The 21,936-nt window shown below is 49.7% G+C and overlaps 1 protein-coding gene across 1 annotated transcript in view; it reads right to left on the bottom strand.

Annotated features, from left to right (window-relative positions):
* Positions 1–1,604: 1,604 nt before the first annotated feature.
* ext1b (exostosin glycosyltransferase 1b) overlaps positions 1,605–21,936 on the bottom strand; it is a 56,417-nt gene continuing 36,085 nt past the window's right edge. Inside the window, exons 2-11 of the mRNA XM_067255349.1 lie at positions 15,010–15,103; positions 14,120–14,227; positions 13,802–13,921; positions 9,794–9,926; positions 8,502–8,620; positions 6,722–6,817; positions 3,781–3,870; positions 2,603–2,763; positions 2,106–2,277; positions 1,605–1,799 (exon numbers count right to left, since the gene is read on the bottom strand). Of these exons, the coding sequence (XP_067111450.1) occupies positions 1,614–1,799; positions 2,106–2,277; positions 2,603–2,763; positions 3,781–3,870; positions 6,722–6,817; positions 8,502–8,620; positions 9,794–9,926; positions 13,802–13,921; positions 14,120–14,227; positions 15,010–15,103 (1,279 nt within the window). The 3' untranslated portion in view covers positions 1,605–1,613. The remainder of the gene's footprint in view (positions 1,800–2,105; positions 2,278–2,602; positions 2,764–3,780; positions 3,871–6,721; positions 6,818–8,501; positions 8,621–9,793; positions 9,927–13,801; positions 13,922–14,119; positions 14,228–15,009; positions 15,104–21,936) is intronic.

The following is a 21,936-nucleotide window of genomic DNA, read 5'->3' as shown; positions in this document are numbered from 1 at the left end:
ATAATAGCTACGCTATATTTTCCAATTGAACCACTGTGTGCTTGTGATTGTTTGTGGCTGGTGGCAAATGTCTGTTATTACGCTGAATCGTGAGAAGATGGGGAACAACATAGCCTAGGCGATGGCAACAGGGTGGTTGTAGTCATTACTAAGACAATGCCAGGTGGACGGAGGACTAGCGGTCTTCTCAAGGTTAGCATTAGCTAGTGATAGGGTAAGGTGTAAGGGTCATTGTATCCAGCAGACAACCTTTAACGGTAAATATGTTTTCATCTGGGCCTGTTCCCTTCGGAAAGCCAGCACTTCAAAAGGAAATAGCTCCATCTAATTGAACACAAAACAACAATGAACAATGTTATTCTGAAGTAGTGAGGGGACCGTCTCTATAGTAATGACGATGATGAGAAAATTATAGAAGGGTATTTTTTTGTTCTTCTTTCACATCTAAATGGTACCAAATTGACTTAAAGGAGGGGAGAGTTAGGTGGCGAGGGGTGAATGTGCAAAAAGCAATTTAAAAAGGCAATTAAGTCCCTAATGTCACCTTCTGGAACGTGGCACTGACGCATTTCGGAAATAAAAAGAATGAATATCTCGTGACAAGGTGCAGGCGGGGTAAGACCTGTTTAGAGGCCTACATTTTGATTCCTGCCGTAGCGTTGCTCTGAGCAAAAACACTGGGAGTAAACGGGTAAAGGAGTTTAGTTTAGAAGGCAGGGAATTCCGCTGGAGTCAGAAGAGAAAAATAAAAGAGAAGAAGAAAAGGAAAACTGCCTCTTTTTTTAAGAACATTGAAGCATATCATATTTTCCCAGTCGTGTCAGTGGTAGATGCCCAAGAGACAGATTCTAATATGATGCTGCTATTGGGGAAGGCCTTTTCTCAAGGCTACAAGTTTTTTTCTTTTTCTTTCTTCGAACGGCAGTTAGTTAACCTCCCTTTCAGAAAAGAACAATCACACACAGAAAGTTCACGACGTCCAACTTACAGAGAAAATGAAAAATAGAAATGTTTTGATTGAAAGACAATAAGCAGTTGAACACGCATGAGGAAAAAGCGTCCTGAAAAAAAGAACAGGGTTTCCCAAGGGTCCATGGCTGAAGGGTGTGTCAGGTGTCATGATGCAGTTCTAAGAGGTTCTGATTAGGTAGAAAGGGGTGGGAGGGCGGGTTAGGGTGTTGCATTGTCATAGTTACCAAACCGATGGGCAGGGTTTTGGGTTTGGGTCATTAACTTTCCCGCACGTGTGCTGAGATCGCAGGACACTCACTTTGTTTTGTGGCATTCATACAAAAAATATTCTATCCAAGAGTCTCAATGTCAGTAGTGTATATTTGTCTGTTCCAGAGGACCGAATGTCTATGTCGTTCTATAGTTTGTGTGTGTATATGTATGTGTGTGTGTACGTAGTTCTCCAGACACCGGCGCTTAATTCTTTTCAAGTCCTGGCGCTGTGGTCATTGGCAATGTGCTAAGTGGAAGACAGAGAGGTCAAGTGCCTCCTAGCTGGGTGGCTGTCCTGCCGGGGCCCCTCTCCTCCTCCGGCTCTCCACCGAGTCTCTCCCCTCCCCCCGCCCCTACCCCCTCCCCTCCTGCAGGGGGCGCCAGGCCTGTCAGAGGCGCTCGATGTCCCTGTATTTCTTGCGGAGGATGGAGACCTGGTCCTTGAACAGAAGCGGGTCCAGTCTCATCTGGGAGTGGACCAGTGGCATGCCGCCAAACCAGCTGGCGAACTTGTTCATGCACGTCTGCCGCTGAGCGAAGTGGTCTGGGTCAGCCCAACGCGACGCCCGCGACGTCTGAACGAGAGAGAACCAAGAGAGAGAGAAAAGAGAGAAAGAGAGACGAGAGAAAGAAAAGAACACTTTGACGATCTATGACTTGAATATCTAGTCAAGATAACGTGATGTGAAAGACCAACCTGTCAGATTGGGTTGCGGATACTAAAGTCTTTGGAAAACAAAACGTTTCAAAGATACCTCCTGACCATCAGTGATTTTCTAGCATTTGAAATATTCAGACCCTTAAGCCCAATTATTATTCAGCAATGCTATCAATCCTGTCATTATTCAGAAAGATAAGTGAGTATTTTCAAGGACTCTCACCTGTCCCATCATGGTCTCCTTGTACTGCTTCTTCTGGGTGACCTTGATGGGAGGGAGCTTGGTTACCGCAGAGACCAAGAAGTTGATGAGGATGTCCTCGCAGTTGGCCAGCTGGTCCACCATGCCCTTCAGGCTGTCCGGCAGGAAATTGGTGTACAGGAAGTGGTAATACCTGGAGCGGGGGAAGGGAAGGGGGGGTGAGATCTAATGTTGGTGCAACGACATTCACCCAGATTATCGATGGATGGATTGGTTAATGGAGCTCGCACGTGCCCTGGTCGATAGATTGATTTGACGTATTTAACACTGATTGACTTCAGTTACACCAGCTCATGGGCTTGAAGTAATCAGTTTAACTTTGGACCAATGACACCGTATAGCCAATGGAGAGACAGTGGTCAAGCAACGCTGCACAACACAATGAAATGTTTCCCAACATCTGTAGTGGCAGTGGTTCTGGAAGTACCAGCCTGGCTCCTGTGGCCCAGGGTTGTTACCTATGGTAGATGGCCGCCCCAGTGAGCACCATGGAGTAGTCGTTGGTCCACTTGGACGTGTACCCCCAGCGTTCCTTGTTGCTGTCCCAGAAATGGCTACGGGCAGGATATCCCACAATCCTCTCTGGGAAACTCTGCCACACCGTAAAGGCGAAGTCGACCTGAGGAGAGAGACAGAGAGAATCAGTTAATACACACACACACACTAGCAACTCACAGACACAATCTTATTAGACACACTAAAACCCGCTACATCTTTTCAAAGCCGCACTGCAGTTGGCTGACCTCTCTGAGCTGATCAAAGCATTTAAACAAATAATTACAGGGAAAAAAAAATATCACATAGACCCAGCTTTAACAGCCAGCTAGCCAGCCAAAGCAGTCTCTGCATTAGCAACGGAATTAAAAGCTTAATAGCACCGATAACAGCCTTGATCGGATCCTCCTCTACACCCGTCACTGTGTTTAACATCTGTGTTGACGATGTTACTGCAAAATGTGTGCCCCGGGACAAATGACATTACAGAAAGAGACAACGTTTCCATTCAACTGACACAATAAAGTCATTTCCATCAGCGCGCCACACGACGGAGGGATGCAATTAGAACGAGGGAGGGATGGAAAGAGTGAGGAGGCAGCGGTTGAGAGAAAGTGGGGGGGGGGGGGGAGAGGCGAGCCTCAAGAGAAGTGGGATGTGAGGACAAAGAACAAAAGAAGGACAGATGCATGAGTGAGAGACAGAACGGGAGAGAGAGAAACAGAAGGGAGAGAGAGAGGAAAACAGGGAGGAGAGAGAGAGCACGAGAAACCAAAAAGGAGATGGAGTAGCATGTGGGACAGAGAGGGAGAAGTTAGGAGCCCTCTCTCTCTCTCAATGTCCCCTCAGCCAGCCAGCCAGCGTCTGTGCTGACGCAGTGCCACACAAAGCACTGAGGAGCTGGAGCCATGCCAACGGTGACATCATCATCCTCCTCATCAGCAGAGTAGAAGGGAACAGGAGAGAGGGGGCAGAGGAGGCCAGGAGAGGAGGGATGAGGCCACAGCGGACTGACCCAGCCACCAGGTCCGATGGGGAGAAGGAAAGAGAGAGCCATGTAGAGAGAGGGATATACATGGACAGAATGTGTGGGAGAGAGACAGAGAGAGAGAGAGGATTAGTGTAGAGTGTAGCGACTGACCTCTGTGGTAGAGAGGACCGTGTCCTCGTCCAGACTGAACACGGCGTCCGTCACTATGGTCTCATAGGGCAGGAACCGGCTGCTCATGATCTGCAGGGGGCGACAGAGAGCACGCGGGGTAAAACACCACAGAGCAGCCGCCCTACGCCTGAGCGGTCCGCCCGACGAGGTCGGAGGAGATGGAGAGTAGGAGGAACCCGAACTTACTGCTCGCAGGAGTCAAGTGAAATCAAAGAAGCGAACGGGACATCGACAAAATCAAGGGTGACAGCTTTTGTCCCCACAGACATGAACAGATTCCACTGCCTTTACTTCCACTCTCTTGGTGATTACATACAGCTGGTGTATCCAATCAGCAGAGGACATCTGACCTGAATTATGGTGGTTAAGGCGCACATGCACAAGAGTACACGCACACGCACACACACACACAACTACATACACAGACACAGAGAGAGTCCTGTAACATTTGGCACACATTTCCCTTGGGTCCTCCCTGCTTAATGATTCATGTGACACGCTAAGGTCTGTATTATTTACTGGAGAGTGGAGGCAGAGTCTGAGCGGAGAGATATTTAGATGTGATGAATATGGGGGCCGGACTTTGAAAGCTCAAAGCAGAGATGCAACTCAGACAGCCGAGTATGGGTGTATACTGGACAACAACCAGCATCTAAAATACAAACAACTCCCCCACACACCGAGTGTAAATAGCCACAGGCACACTCCTGTACAATCATAGAGCCTAGAAATCACACACAAGTGAAAACCCTGTGTAAAAGCCACCTACTCCCAGGAGAAACTTGTGGGACCTGAAGGTCATCTTGTTCTAAGAGCATCTGGTGTTTTCTCTTAGCGGCTGCCGCTTACAGAAAATGCAAGGAGGTCTGGAAGGGGAGCACGGCTGCATGGAGACTGGAGTGTCAGAGGAGCAGAGGTGGCCAGTTTCCTAACAACACCTCTCCCACCATCCAAACCAACTGGCTCGGAAAAATCCCGGAGATGACTCAACACGACACTGTGTTTTTGTGCGTGTGTTTGTGTGTGGAGGGGGGGTGACAGCCAAGAGCAGCAATACGACAAGTAATGAGTCGCTAAACCGTCAACATTTCCAAACCGCCGTGTGACTCATCACAAAGCTATGAAGACTTTGTTCGGGGGTCGTTCGGTCAAGTGTCATCCTCTTCCTCCCCTCTCTGGAACACTCCAACAGTCACAGAGGGAAGTGAGTGTTCAGGCTTAGCTTGTCCGCCTGTCACGAGGGTGAGGGTTTGAGGCGTGTGATTGAAAGGTGTGTTGATAGGCTGGTGGAGACGCTCTCGTCATTCCAACCTCAAACTTTAGACCAACCCTGGGGCCTGCGCTTGTCAACGCCACGGTAACATGGTACCGTGCCCAAAGAGAAAAACATCTCTCCTTCCCCCTGCTTTGTTTTTTGGGGTTTCCAATGACGTGGTAGGAGGGGGAGGAAAGAAAGAAAGCTGAGAGGGAGGGATAGAGAAACAAAGAGCGGCCGGTGATAAGAGGCTCAATAAGAGATCGCAAAAGAGAAATAACAAAACAGAGAGAGAGAGAGAGAGAGAGAGAGAGAGAGAGAGAGAGAGAGAGAGAGAGAGAGAGAGAGAGAGAGAGAGAGAGAGAGAGAGAGAGAGAGAAGGGAGGGAGCGAGGGAGAGAGGGAGAGAGAGAGAGAGAAAGAGAGGGAGGGAGGGAGAGAGGGAGAGAGAGAGAGAGGAAGATGAGAGGCTGGCGTTCCCATCCCAGATGGTTTGTAGCGTTAGAAGTGTGACACATTCGCCGGGGGGGAGTTGGGAACGCACCAGGAATGTGAGCTTTTAGAGGAGGAATCTGCCTCCAGCCGAGAGAGACATGGAGAGAGAGACAGAGAGAGAGAGACAGAGAGAGAAAGAGGTACGACAGAAGGAGAAGAGTGATAGAATGGTTATCAGATGGCCTCAGAGAGATGGAGAGAATGAGAGAAAATGAGAAAGAGGGAGAGAGAGAGATCGACCAGATGAGTGTGTAAACCACAATAACACTGCTGGCTCGCTCCCAGGGCTTAGTAGGGGATACTTAAACCAGCTTGTGGCCACAATGCCAGTATGGAGAGAGAGAGAGAGCGAGAGAGAGAGCGAGAGAGAGAGCAAGCGAGAGCGAGAGAAAACAGCAGAGAGCCCGGCATGTAGAGAGGGAGAGGCATGTAGAGAGAATGTGAAGCTCCTCCAGTCCTTTCTGCTGGGCCGGAGGCCTGTCAGGCGCACGGTTTGGCTCGCCACAATAAACAAGTCGGCCACCACAAGCACAACAAACCACAGCCCGCCTGGCACCCAGCCCCGCCCACTGTCACCAACACACAGCCAAACACAACGCACAATCAGGGATTGACAGCACAGGAAAAACCACTCAGGGATATAGGGTAGGCTAACCAAAAACCCTGACCACTCGTGTGCCTGGGAGCTACGACGAGGACACCATGGGTGTTACTGACAGGATGGATGCCGGCACAGGTTTCCCCTCACAGACCACACACACGTTATGGTTGACCTCCATTGTTCAGGTCACATAGAGCCTTCAGAAGGGGTGCTCAAAAGGTTCTTATAATAATAAAACTGTACAGACTGCTAGTGTTCTGTCTAGCCTGGTAACTAACCAAAACAGAGGGTGGTGTTATGACAAAGTCAGTCACAATAACAGTTCATTAGCTTCTGTCACTCATGTGACAGAGCCATACTGCTTCTCAGGCAAAGGAACAGAGAGAGCTGTCTGTCAGAGGAGATAACTGATAAGATATAGCTGTCGATCAAACGCAGAGACAACAAAATGGCGGGAAAGCACTGTGCTTGGGAACACGGTGAATCTAAGATGGTAGCAACTGTCGTTTGGGCCGTGAAGGAATCAAAATGGGATCCCGGAGAGTGTGTGTGTGCGCGTGTGTCGCTCACCTTGTTTTCTCCCTCGATGACGATGACAGGTACTGAGGTAGCGGGCCACCGGTGCTTGGCAGGGAGTGGCTTGTCACAGTTCCACAGCACGATGATCTGAGACAATGTACAGAGGGAGAGAGAAAAAGTTCCAATGTTTTACCAATTCAACAAACCAATCAAATCATTTGATCGGGTGTTGAAGTGGAAGAGAGAAGCGACAGTGAAAAAGCACATTGAGGAGACGGTCGTTCTGCCTCATCAACACTGGCGGATCATATCATGCTGTACATGGGGTCCTGTGCCCTGAGACCTGCATGTAATCAAACCTCGGGTTAACCTTAACGATTCGACTTTCAGGTTGACATGAATGTTTAATGAGGAACACACACACACACACACACACACACACACACACACACACACACACACACACACACACAACACCTATGCGCATCCCTAAGCATGTATACATGCACACACACACACACGTCTGAACCCCCACGATTCCCCCACTGCCTTCTCTCTCAACTGTCTTCCTCCTTCCATCCCTCCATCCCTCGCCCTTTCTGTTGTTCTCTAACATTTCTCCCTCCAGTTTCTATCACACACACACACGTCATTTCACTCCCTCTTGGTCTTCTCAGGCTCACTGTATGCTTGTAGATGGCTTATAGATCCCATGTAAGCATGGAAGAAGGATATGGGACACACAACACGTGTGAAATCAATAGAATTCCAACACCATCTTACCCACACACACACCCTAATCAGCCAGTAAAGACTTGGTTTTTCTCAGAGAGCCGTGTGAATCCTTTCCTACATGGGTCTATTCTGGTTCTCTGAAGACGGGGGAGCTGGAAAGGCAGATGGCGTCTCTGTTAGCCCACCAGTGTTCTCAGGGAGGTGTGTGTGTGGTGTGTATGTGAGAGAGTATGTGTGACTTAATGTCAAGAGATGGGAGCGGACGACACACTGTTCCTCCCAGAACAGAGAACACACACACGCGCGCACACACGCACACGCACACAGCAGGAGGTCCACAATCTCCATTCCACCTTCTGCCTTTGCCAGAACCGTCTCAAAAGCTTTCTTGCTCCGAATTTTCTCTCCCCCGCCCCATCCCTCTCATTCTCTCTGTTCCATTCATTTATTTATGTCCGTCTCCCCCGTCCTCCTCTTCCCGGCCCTCTTAACATGCAGGCTTTGTGGCTTGATATAATGTGAAGGAAATTTAGATATAATTATAAATATTGTTTATATATAAATAGGTTTAGATATCTATGTAATACATAAATGAATATAAATATACGTTTATAATATATGTAATATATTAAGCGCACACACACACACACACACACACACACACACACACGCACACACACGCACACACGCACACACACGCACACACACACATCAGGGGAGCCACTTTCATTTCATGGCCCTCTGTGTAAAAAGCTACGAATCAATACATGTTGTTACCAGCTGCGCCAAGGAACATCTCCCACAGACCTGGCGCCATGGAGACAGATGTAGCCCTTCCACTACAAACAGCTGCTCTAATTCAATCGGGGGAAAGTCTACTGGTTTACTGCGCGTGCGCGTGTTTGTGTGCGTGTTTGTTGCTCAGGGAATGACATTTCAAAGGTGCCCAACTCAACATTCTGTGTAATCCATCAGTCAGCATAATAAGTTATTTCTGGTCGAGTTTTCTTAAGAATTGAATGAACACACAAAGACACACTCCACACAAAGCAGCTGTGAACTCTCTCTTACACACACACACACTTGAATTCCTTACCTGAGCGCAGTACTGTGACTTGGCGACAGCCAGCAGCAGCTTGAGAATAGGCTGGGACTGGGAGACCAAGGGGGTGACAGCGTGGATGACGGCTGTGAACTTCGCGTATGGTTTAATTCCTGGAGAGTGACCAGAATAACAGGAAGATGAACATGTTACTCAGGTTATAAATGCAGACATGTAAGGCACGGTTTAAGAACTGGAACTCAAGCACGCGATACGAGCAACATTACACGTATCGTATCGCCAAGATCAGACAGCTTTGAATCTCTCAAAACACTGATGGAAAACTTCTCTTTGTACAGTCAGGCTTTGTCTATTAGCCAGACTTGACCTGATTTATTGTTTCGGTTGTTAATTAGCATTACAAAACAAATTAACCAGCTTGATGACTGATCTAGCTATTAGTGCCCACTTCATATCTGCACGACAACACCAGTCAACCAGTTGTTTTTATCACCCAACAAAGACCCCTCTTCACCCTGAGCAGGGAGACCGGCTCTCACGGGAAACAATTGGATTTCACGTCAGTCGTTTGGAAGACAGATTTCTCCAGTATCTCTCCCTCTCTCCCTCTTAATTTATCCCTGCTCACAACACCTTGTTCCTTTAAGGCTCCCCATGGTTAACTGGCATCTCTCCAACAAACAAATACAAAATCCCAGCAAGGTGATCCATGCTTGTCGCCGGGGCGATTGTTTTTAATATCTGCGGCCCTCCTGAGGTGCTCAATCAGTGACGGCTGTATTGACAGGGCTGCCTAACCCCGGTGATGAAGACTGAGGGAGGGAGGCTGCTCAGGTGCGTGTGTGTGTGTGTGTGTGTGTGCGTGCGTGAGCCCAATGAGGTCAAAAGCCACATCCACTGCTTTAACACAGTGAATTCAGTGAGTGAAGATGTGTGTGTGCGTTCAGTGTGTCAACCGCCTAACGCAAACATCCATCCCCGGTCCAGTCGTCGATCTGTTACCAAGGTTACAGCAGGGTGTGTCGAGGACATGTGAACTCAGGTTCAAGAGGGTCGACTATCAATATCAACACTCCAGGTAGGTGACACTGCACCAGAATTTCATTCACATGTGAAGGTCAAGGGTGACATTAGACCAGGAGTAGAAGACCAGGAGACACCAGGAGTCCTTGAGGGCCAGGCAGGCCACCGGAGCATGGAGGAGAACCTCCTCAGAGATGTTGCTCTACACATCGAGTGGAACATAAAATAGAACCAGTACTGAAGACAACTAGGCTGACACCAGGTTTTAGTGTGGTGTAGTGTAGCGCAGTACCACCACTGACCTAGGGTGGCGTAGTAGAAGGGGAAGTCCCCCAGGTGGGGGGAGTACTGTGGTAAAGCGAAGAGCCCCCCAGGATGCCGGTTCCACATCAGGGTACTCCTGGATGAGGACTCCAGAACACGGTCCTGGATGATCTGGAAACAGAAGGATGGAAAGAGAGAGAGAGAGAGTCAGTGAGAAAGAGCGATAAAGCCCAGTTGTTTGAGTCGTTCCCTTTTTTTTGGAACCAAAGCAAAGAAAAATCGAGAACAGAAGTCTTTTCATCAAACTGGAGAACGAAAAAGTCAATTCTAATAGAAACCCAGCCAGAAATGAATGAGTCATCAGTCACTCCAGAATCGTTGTTGATCCAGAACTCCCCGACCCAGACACAAAATAAGTCTTGTCAATACAATAAAACATTGACAGTGAATCACTGAGCTAGTTTGTGTTCCCCAGTAACAGCAGATGAAAGCAATTATAACAAGAAAACGTTACTTATATGACATAGTGAAATGGGCTCTGTGTACAGTATGACTCATCTTTTTTTATTACCCGACAAACTCCATGGTCCATAAAGCCACCTAAATAGACTTCTACCTCAATCGGGCCACCATTGAACCTAATAAAGCTCCCCAGACAGATCAGATCTAACACACACGACCCGACCACTGAATCACCAGTCAGTCAAAGAAGGCCAGTTCCTCCAAGCCTCAAACAGAGCGGTCACTCACGCTAGACACTTAAATGGCCCCAATTTCCCCTGTTGCTTCTAAGAACAGGCGAATATGGGTGGGGGGATGGGAGTGGGGGGGTGGGACAATTGGCCCCCATAGGGAGAGGCAGAGGCGGCTGAAAGAGATATTACAGCTGTGCCCTTGAGCAAGTCTAAATTGCTTCGGTAAAACCGACAGAGGTTTGCGGCCCTGCTTTATGGCCTCTATTGAATCCTAACAGTGGCTAGGGGTGACTCGGCCGTTGGCTTGGTAACAACGTGGAAAGAGAGAGTGAGGGAGAGACAGACAGAGTGAGAGACAGAGAGAGCGGGGGAGAGACAGAGAGAGTGAGGGAGAGAGAGCGAGGGAGAGAGCGAGGGAGAGACAGAGAGAGCGAGGGAGAGAGAGTGAGAGTGAGAGACAGAGAGAGCGAGGGAGAGAGAGAGAATGAGAGTGAGGGAGAGACGTAGAGAGCGAGGGAGAGACAGAGAGTGAGGGAGAGAGAGAGAGTGAGGGAGAGACAGAGAGCGAGGGAGAGACAGAGAGAGATGGGAAGGGACGGAGGGTAATATATAGAGAAACAAGGGAGCGAGTGGGAGACAAAGAATGAAAGTAAACTTTGATGCTAGGGAGTCAGGTGGCTGAGCGGTGAGGGAGTCGGGCTAGTAATCTGAAGGTTACCGGTTCGATTCCCGGCTCTGCAAAATGACGTTGTGTCCTTGGGCAAGGAACTTCACCCTACTTGCCTCGGGGGAATGTCCCTGTACTTACTGTAAGTCGCTCTGGATAAGAGCGTCTGCTAAATGACTAAATGTAAATGCTACATGAATGTGAATTCTACACACTTGTTACCTTAATGACAGTTTTTACATTTTATATCTAGAACTATCTTGCACTACAGTACTTGTTTTATCTTTCTTTATATTTCTACTTACTATGTTAATTATGCACCACCTACCAAAGCACATTCCTTGTGTGTGTAAACTTAATTGGCAATAAACTGGATTCTGATTCTCATTGGAAAGATAGAAATAGAAAGAGACAGAAACGAGAGAGAGAGGGTTAGGGAGAGCTAGAGAGAGAGAGAGGGTTAGGGAGAGCTAGAGAGAGAGAGAGAGAGAGGGTTAGGGAGAGCTAGAGAGAGAGAGAGAGAGAGGGTTAGGGAGAGCTAGAGAGAGAGAGAGAGAGGGTTAGGGAGAGCTAGAGAGAGAGAGGGTTAGGGAGAGCTAGAGAGAGAGAGGGTTAGGGAGAGCTAGAGAGAGAGAGGGTTAGGGAGAGCTAGAGAGAGAGAGAGGGTTAGGGAGAGCTAGAGAGAGAGAGGGTTAGGGAGAGCTAGAGAGAGAGAGGGTTAGGGAGAGCTAGAGAGAGAGAGGGTTAGGGAGAGCTAGAGAGAGAGAGGGTTAGGGAGAGCTAGAGAGAGAGAGGGTTAGGGAGAGCTAGAGAGAGAGAGGGTTAGGGAGAGCTAGAGAGAGAGAGAAAGAGGGAGAGGGTGGGCAGTGTGAGTTGGAGCTTCCTGAGAAGGTAATAATATAGCTGCAGGGTCTTACTGTCATAATATTGACACAACAGCATCAAAATTCATTGGTAGACGGAGGAATGAAATAAAGAAGAGTGTATGTGTGTGTGAGACAGAAATGGAATGAGGGTTAGAGAGTGAGAGAGAGGGGTAGGGATGGAGTCCAGGCAGGGAGGAAGGGAGCACGAGAGAGAGGGAGCCTATTGTGGTCCCTTTCTTAGGGCCCTCTGGCCAGTCAGAAAACCATTTGCCATCAGCTCAAACTAATTAACGTGGAATCCCTCCACCTCTCAATTCAGTTGCTTTTCACCTTTGAACAGGAAAATGACCGTCTTAAAACTACTGCCTGAAGGTCTTACGAGAGGCCATTACTCGTCCGTCCCCACCACACACACACACACACACACACACACACACACGCGCACACACACACACACGCACACCCACGCACACCCACGCACACACACACACAGCACTCGATCCAACCTATCTCAGCTTGATAGACCACTCAATCTCCCCACCCCACAAGCAACAACACCCAATTAGACGATGATATATCCAGCCCCACTCTCTGGAACCACTATAATTGTCTTAATAGTTAGCGTTAATAGGTGTGCCAGAACTGCAAGAAGCTCCATTGGCCTTGTGATTGGTTGAAACGTCCTCACTTCCTGACAGGAAAGGGGCTGTGATTGGTTGAGCTTGCCTGCTGGTTTGTGACAGAGACGCCATGCTCCACGCATCCATAAGTTTGATGAAAGAGGTTGTGTGTGCGCGCGCGCGCGCATGTGGAGGGATTAAATCTGCTGAGATAGAGTAAGGTGTTTGTGAAAGAGTATGTGTATTTGTGTTTGGGTCTGTGTCTATGTGGTCTGTGTGTATCGGCCCAGATCTCTAGCAGAGCGAGAGCGGCTCGGAAGGATGAATAAACCATGCTGCTCGTTATCTCGCAGGGCTGCCACGGCAACGCCATTTACATATGTCACACCCCCCCCTCTCCCCCCCCCCCCCCCCCCACTCCTCCGCCAGGCAGGACGGGACAGTCACTCAGGCTTAGACGTTTAGCCTCGGCAACGCGCAAACAACAACAAAAACAACAGCGTCTAAGTCGCCCAGGTTGGGCGGTGTCAAGACTGTCTGACATCACACCCCAGATGCGGAGAGGCAGGCTGTGGAGAGGAGTGCCATGGCGATATGTGTGAGAGATTAAAGGGTGCCCGGGGTGGGGCTTAAGATAAGCAGCTGATTGGTGTGAGGTCTGTGGGGCAGACGGGCAAGACTGGAGAGATAGGGATCGGGGGCAGCCAAGGGGTCATGACGGCCGACTCTGATTGGATGATAGGAATAAATACATAAATAAAACGTGCGTGCAGCTAGTTTGGCTGGAGCTTAGTGGAGCTATGGAGCTGGGTTTTGCTGAGAGGGCGCGTGTATCCATGGCCTAGACGTGTGCATTTGTGCTGTGGTGGTGTGACTGTGTTTGTGGTGCAATGCAGTGTTGTGGTGTGTGTGTGTGTTGCCTGGTATGTGTGTTTGAGGGGTGTATATGACACGGTGGGTTTGTGTCACGGAGCGGAGGCGTGTGAGGCCTGTGTTAGCGTGCGAGGCGCCCTGGCATGAAGCGCAGTCTGGGGAACAACACCGCAGAGAGGCTGGCGTGACATTGGAACCCTCCGAGAACAGGGAGAGATTGATGATGAGAGCCGAGCGGGGAGATAGCGAGAGGGAGGCTGGGAGAAGGAGACAGACAGAGGTGAGATAGAAAGGTGTGCGTGCGTGTGCGTGTGTGTGTCGTTACCTCCAGAGTGGTCAGCACTATTTTCTCCACAGAGGAGAAGTAGGCCTCCCAGAGGAACTGGGTCTGCTGTCTGAGAGACAGGATCTGGTCTTGATGGATGGAGCGCACCGTGGACGGGATCTGGAGAGAGAGAGACGCCACACGGTTATCGAAGGAGGGAGAAAGAGAGAGACACCAGACAGAGATACCACAGAGATAGAGACCAGAGAGACCGAAAAGCCCAAACACAGAGGCCAGAGAGAGAGAGAGAGAGAGAGAGAGAGAGAGAGAGAGAGAGAGAGAGAGAGAGAGAGAGAGAGAGAGGAGCAGGACGGGTACCTGCAGCAGAAGTCTCTCGTCCCCGATGACCGCCGCGGTGTTCCAGCTGATGATCTCAGAGAAGGGCAGCTCCCAGCCGTTGCTGAGCATGACCGGAACACACGCCGCCTGCACACACAAACGCCTTCATGACTCGTCTCTTCATGAAAAAGCCGGGGAGAGAGAGCGTGCAGAGGGATGGAGGAGGAGAGCGATACAAAGAGATGAGGTACAGCCAAGCTGAGACTTGGCCTCTGGCAGAAAGCTGGTGGCGGAGAGAGGGATGAGTGGAGGAGAGGAACGGGGGAGGGATGTGAGGAGAACGGGGGGGGGGGGGATGAGGAGAGGCGAACAGCTGGTGTGTGCGAGGAGAGTTTTGACGTAATGACGGCCCTGTCAGTCAGGGGTCATAAAGGTGTCAGCTACAGCAGCACTGGCCCTCGGGCTGTGCTCTGGCTCTCACTCACACACACGGTCATGCATGCACACACACACACGGTCATGCACGCACACACACACAGGCATGCATGCACGCACACACACACAGCATTTGTTTTTAAAGCGACCTCTAATCATCCCTCCACCTTCCACACACGCACTCCCACTCCCACTCGGGTAGACAGCGTGGAGTGAGTCAGACAGTGAGAGCTGGAGGGGAGGGGGCGGGGCGCAAGTGTACCTTTTCCTTTGGAAGGAAGGGGGGGGGGGGGGGGTTGGTGAGGGAGGTATCAGAAAACTGAGAGAGAGTGCTCTAAGAGATTCCTGACAGTTTGTCTGTCCAGAAAGTGGACAGGAAAACACTACTTTTGTGTGTGTGTGGGTGTGCATCTAAAGACCGTGTCCTCCGCAGTATTAAAAGAGGTGAAAGGGAGAACTGCAGAACATTGTGTGTGCGCACGCGTGTAACTCACTTGCAGAGCCTCCAGGAAGCGGAAGGACCCCAGGCGTCTTCCCCGAGGCACCAGGCAGAAGGTGGAGTTGTACAGCATCTCCCTGTAGTCGTACCTGGATACCGCACACACACACACACAAAGGTCATGAGGTCAGACCACACATATATTATCTGCACTACAGACACAAATTCAAGAGATGCATGTTAACGCTTTAGGAAATCCACCTAGTCATGCACGCGCACGCAGCTCCTCAAGGATATGACAGAGTACACGGTTAGGAAATGACATCACCAGCTGTCTTTTCCCTTCCTCCATCTCTCTCTCCCTCATTCCCTTCCCTCTCTCATATGTCCATTTCTCTCCTTTACTCCCTCTCAACTGCCCCTCCTTCCGTTTCCCCCTCATGTCCTCCTTCCCGCTCTCTCTCCAGTCAGGTGTGTCTTATTGCTCTCCAAACAGAATGACCAGCGTTGCCAAGGGTAATGAGCTGTGAGTGACACCTGCTTCCAGGAGGCAAGCTGCTGTGTATGTGTGTGTGTGTGTGTCTAATCAGCCCCAGACAGCGGGTGTGGTGTGTACACACGTGGGTGCAGCCACACACACACACACACACACACTCGGGGCGGCAGAGAAGGTACAGATGGGGAGAGACGATATTAAGATGCTTTCCATATCAAAGAGACCGCCATCAGCCCTTCAGTTCCCACTCTCTCTGCCTCCCACCCCCCCCCCCCCTCATTCTCTCTTTCCCTCACCTTGTCTATACCCCATCTCCCTCTCTCCTCTCCCCTCCTCTACCTCACACTGCAGACTACTAGGCAGTAACAATGAGGGCGCTAGGGTGTGGAGGTTAAGAGAGAGGAGAGGCAGAAAATCATTCCTCAATTTCAGCGATCTATAGGTGAAGGTGAGAAGACACTCGCTGACTAACACACCAACACAAGACACACAAACACACACACATACACACACACACACACAGAGACAGGCACACAAACACCCACGCAGGCATCCAGGCATGCACACTCCCACTTCAAACCACACTAGATGTGTTTTGGCCAAGCCGGGCACTGTCCCCCTGCTTGGTATTCAGCGGAGCAGCAGTGTGGATGGCTCTCTCTGCTGACAGCTGGGCCAGGAATATGGCGTCCAGCTCCCTCTACGTCTCCATCGACAGGTGACAGAATGTCAATGTGTGGGCGTGCAGCTGTCACCTGTTCCTGTGAAGCTTGCCCTACTGAGGGGTGTGTGTGTGTGTGTGTGTGTGTGTGTGTGTGTGTGTGTGTTGGAGAGAGGAGGTGAGATGTGATTTAGGTTGTGGTATGGATGTATCTTTTGGCACTGTCTCTTCCAACCATCACATGACTAGCTGGCGTTGTTGAGTGTGTTTGTCTTGTGGAAGTCGGAGAGGGCTTCTTCGGCCTCCTGCAGAGAGATCTCCTCTCTTAAGCCGCACTTCCACTGCTAGTCCCTGGAAGTTGTTCTCACCAGACACATTTTCAAGGAACTAGAAGATTCCTTCAGCCCACCACAGAACTCTTCCCCTTTACAATAGGTAAATGAGTCATCTGACGAATGCACCATGAATAGAAAAATTTAAAATAGACGATAATATATATAATATATCTTTTATATAATTAAATGTTTTATATTAAAAAAGAAAATCAGCGTGCTTATGACGCCAACTATTATTACATTACAAAGATATTGGAATACACTTAGTCATTACGGGTCGCTGAATCCAATCGCAGCTGGATTTCATGCTCAGCATGAATGCTTAATAAGGAGTGAGCTTAGTCACTGATCCATATCTGGTGTGCTCTCAGTGGACGTGTGTTTGTCGAGAGAGAGAAAGGGCCGGATGCAGACTCAGCAGGGTTAAGGCCTCATCTCTCTCCCCCAAGTCATACTTGTTTGCGGCTGCGGAATTTGATTTATATGCTGCTGGGAGTTCTCAACCAATAAGAAATGTTCAGAGCTGCAAGCCCCACCCCAAAGGTTTGTGTATTGCGGGGAAGAACCATCCCAGGACCAGGCTCGTAATGGTTCCTGCTCTTTGCTCCCCGGAACACAATGGAGACTTCGGTTCCTGGGGAGGAAACACAGTGAGTTCCGGGGGCAGGTTCCTAGTTCCGGGGTTACATTTCCTGCAGAGGAAAAGCGGCTGTAGAGTCACACAGACAGACTGGGTGACCCCTGACCCCTACGTGACCCCCTGGGTGACCTCTGGCTTGTCCACTGACGCCCCCTCGGCTCCATCAGCGCCCCCGGGGCACTTAGCAGGGTCACTGCTCAGCACCTGACTCTTTCCCCCATCTTTCCCTCCTTTATCTATTCGATTGGAAAACAGCAAGACTTCCCTCCTGCTGACCTTGAGCTGCCTAGAAACCCCACCGCTGAGCCACAAGCTTACGGGCTGGGAGTATGTGAGAGTGTGTGTGTGTGTGTGTGTGTGTGTGTGTGTGTGCGCGCGTGAGAGAAAGTGTGACAGAGAAAGATAAACCAAGGAAGAACAGGACAGAAAAGAGGAGGAGGACAGAGCATGTGAAAGGGGTTAGGAGCGTCATGCTTTGATGGGAAACTGAAATGACGATATGATCCTGTGATGTTATGAGGAGGACACTCAGACCAGCACACTGAGGTGAAATAAACCCTGACAACAGACTGTGTGCGTGTTGGTTCCAGTGAGGGACTGCATGCGCTTTCTTACAGTTCTGATGCAACAAGGCGACCCCTTGTCGCACAGATCCGACAACTTTTAACATTGTTGCCATGGAAACTCAGTTAAATACCCCAGTTTGGAAAGACTTAATAACAAGCATTCTGCTCTTAATCTACTGAGGGAGAGAAAAATCACAGCCATTGTTTGGAAACAATTGTTCCATTAAATAAAGAAGGAAAGAACGTAAGAAAGAAAGAAAGAAAGACATGTTGTACTTTTCTAAAACCTCCCCCTCCCTCTCAGGGCCGAGTGATCCCCAGAGATGAGGGGCTCGGTTGGGCCGGCCGCCAGCGCTGCCGTCAGCCCTGGTGCAGGATGGGTATCTGACAGACGACTGCTTCCACTAACCCCCACCCCCAGACTCTTTGCCGTGATGAGAACACACAACCACAAACGGCCTTGTAGTGTTCCAGAAACGGAGGGAGAGGGAGAGAGATCCAATTTAGAGCTTTATAAGCCTGTTGTCACATTAGCCGGTGCAATCTTTCTTGCTTATTCCTGTCAGTGTGTGTGTGTGGGTGTACACTGGATACATTACTAACTCTTTGTGCCTAACTATGACTGGGAGTGTGTGTTTGGCTGTGCCTGGCAGTGTGTATGTGTGCGTGTGCGTATCCTGGAGGGGCTGGAGATATGTGTGTGGAGACAGAGAGAGGAGCAGGCTGGATTAAAAGCAACAATGAGAAATGGATGAACATAATACCCCGACTAAAGGATTAAAGCCAGTGATATGGTCTCAGCCCTGGAAGCTGGACCCTGGGAGATGGCTGTGTTTCAGAGCATACATAGAGGGACAAGGAGAGTCTTAGCATATGCTGTGAGCTAGCATGATTGAACTGTGTGTGTGTGTGCATTGTTTGAGAGGAAACATGGAGAGTCTTAGCATATGTCCTGAGCTATTGTGATTGGAGCATATCTGAAGTGCAAGTGTGCCTGCGGGGCAAACACATGGTTCATGTAGCCTTTCTGACAAGATGAGAATGTGTGTGGGTGTATGATGCATGTCAGAGTGTGTTCGTCTGAGTGTTTGCATGAGAATAATTATACGTGCACACATGCGTGTAGCAGCAAACAATAACAAGTGCAGGGGTTACTGGAGTGTGACTGAGTGAAGCGTGTGTGTGTGTGTGTATGCATTTTCCCTTGTCGCCACAATTCTCACCCTTGCCACTCCCTTGTCATGCGCCCTGTGCACCCTGTAGTGTGTGTGTGTGTGTGTGTCCACCCGTCCACTCTTCTGCCCTCCTCCTTGCTCATCCTGCCCACTGCACGCTCTCCACAACTAATTCATTACCCTAATTAGGGCTCATTAGCCAGCTTATGCTAGTTCCAATTAGTATCCTAGCATAAAATACCCCCCCCTCGCTTCGCTTCCCCAAACAAACACACTGGCTGGACAGGATCCCATGACAACCGCGAAGTCCGGCCACTCACAGGGGAATCCCATCACACACACACACACACACACACACACACACACACACACACACACACACACACACACACACACACACACACACACACACACACACACACACACACACACACACACACACACACACACACACACACACACACACACACACACACACACACACACACACACACACACACACACACACACACACACACACACACACACACACACACACACACACACACACACACACACACACACACACACACACACACACACACACACACACACACACACACACACACACACAAGGATCCGAAAAGCACCCTGGTCCTTTGAAGTCTGTCTGTCTCTTTTCTCTCTGTTGACTCAAAGCTCAAGACAACTTTCACTTTGGAGTTATTGCAAGGGCACCATGAGTAGTTCAAATACACAGCAACAGATAAAGAAAGCAATAGTCTCTTTCTCTGTGATCTAGACATCATCCTCGATATCTTCCTGCCTGATAATCCTCAGCATTCCCAACTTGAGAGGTTTGTCTCAAGCGCACTGCCAAAAACTACAAATGGTTAGCGTTAGCCTGCTTTGATTGGGAATTCACAGCAACTCGACAGGACAGGGCTAGCCAAACAGTGTTGGTCATTCAATACAGCACGGTGGCCTACATTAAGCTGTGGCTAAGACGCTGCTGGCTGGTTGGAACAGACTTGCATTTAAGACCCTTTGTACCATTCAGTCAAACCCTGAAGAGGAGGGAAGGAGGGGGAGAGAAAGAGAGAAAGAGAGAGAGAGAGAGAAAGAGATAGGGAGGTGGAAAATGAGAGAGAGAGCGCGAGGTAAAGGGAAACAGAGCCGGAGAGAGGGAGAGAGGAAGAGAGCGACAATAGCTCGAGGTGGTGAGTTTGAGTGACAGGGGACGTATGTAGCTCTGCTTTAGTCAGCATACCTTCCCCAGGGTGCTTTCTCCCAGGCTGCCCCACCCCCACTACACACACACACACACACACACACACACACACACACACACACACACACACACACACACACACACACACACACACACACACACACACACACACACACACACACACACACACACACACACACACACACACACACACACACACACACACACACACACACACACACACACACACACACACACACACACACACACACACACACACACACACACACACACACACACACACACACACACACACACACACACACACACACACACACACACACACACACACACACACACACACACACACACACACACACACACACACACACACGGCACGTACAAAACCTAAATATTTTACACATAAGCAGATAGCGAGCGTCCCTGGCGCGGAGACGCGTTATTCTCTGGGACAGGTTTATGCCGGCAATCTTTTCAATTTGTCCTCTCGTATTTCAGCCGCCACCGGCAGACGGGGGGAAGATTTCAGCAACGGTTAGTGTCTGAGTGCAGCTCTCTGGAGCCCCAGACCTGTTAGGAGTAATCTAACTAGAAGTGGGGAAAGGGGGGGAAAATCACACGTGCGTGCGCTTTCAAACACACAGTAACACTTTAGATCCAGGTGCTTGTAATGAGTTAGTTAATAGGTAATAAGGCCTTAGTAAGTCTTATTAACAGATGTTAATGTTAAACATCTGTGAAGGGCCTTATTACCTATTAACAAACATTGACGATATCTTTCGATAACTCTAACCCTAGCCCTCACCCTTACTCAAATGTATAACACAAAACATTCATGTTTTTTAGTAAAACTATATAAAGGGCCTATTTGAAGGGCCTTATTACCTATTAACCAACACTTCTTTCAAGCACCTGGATCTAAAGTGTTACTCAAACACACACGCATAGTCCCACACACCCTGATTGGCTGGCTCCGCTGCGCCCTCAGATCAGCGGTCTAGACCAGACACACACTGGAGACCAGCTGTTCCTCGCTCCGCACTGCACTTCACTTCCAGATGGCCCTGGGGACCTAGGCATCCGTGTGTGTGTGTGTGTGTCCGTTTGTGCCTGAGTGTGTGTGTGTGTGAGTGTGTGTCCGTCTCTGATTCCGACGTGTCGGCACACGCTCCTGCCGCAGTCTCTCTGTAAACTCTCGCCCGCTTGTCCTCAGCGCTCCGGGCTGAGTGGCCCAGACGAGCCCACATGGACCCAGGGAGCCATGCCCTTTATCCACTCATCACACAAGCCTACATGGAACGACTTGGGCTGCCGAGAACTGAACGGACTGAGCATATGCCACCCAGACACACACGCACACACCCAAAACACACACACCCAAACGCACAGCGACATCATGTGTTTCAATTCATTCCAAGCGCTTTATGGTTGACAGGGGCCCTTTATATCCCAAACCCCAGTTCAATTTAAGATACACGCTGCAAGCGAGTATTCACACACACGCACACGCCCCAGAGCCCTCGGTTCCAGTCCCATCTGCCTGTTAGCTGCGGCCTCTCTCTTCCTGAAGGTGGCTGGAGAAACTCATTAACTCAAATAACTGTCCACAGACCAGGGCTAATGTATTCTCCTCCCAAGGCTTCCAACATTCTAACGGCAGCTCCATATGTGCCCCAGCACCAGCACAGCGTGAGATTAAGTACAACAGAAACACCAAACTCATACATAAAAAGGATATCATGGGTAAATGGTGCAGCTATAAGCAGAGGGAGTTGGGGGAAGGGGGGGGGGGGAGGGTAACACAGAGAGATGTGAGATGGCTCCCTATGCTTACACATACACACACAGCTCTGTTTGTGCGCACACTTTCACTATCTC

This window comes from Osmerus mordax, chromosome 18, assembly GCF_038355195.1.
Source record: "Osmerus mordax isolate fOsmMor3 chromosome 18, fOsmMor3.pri, whole genome shotgun sequence".
Lineage (NCBI taxonomy): Eukaryota > Metazoa > Chordata > Actinopteri > Osmeriformes > Osmeridae > Osmerus > Osmerus mordax.
Note: the sequence above shows the minus strand (reverse complement) of the source record. Positions and strands in the feature narration are given on the sequence as shown.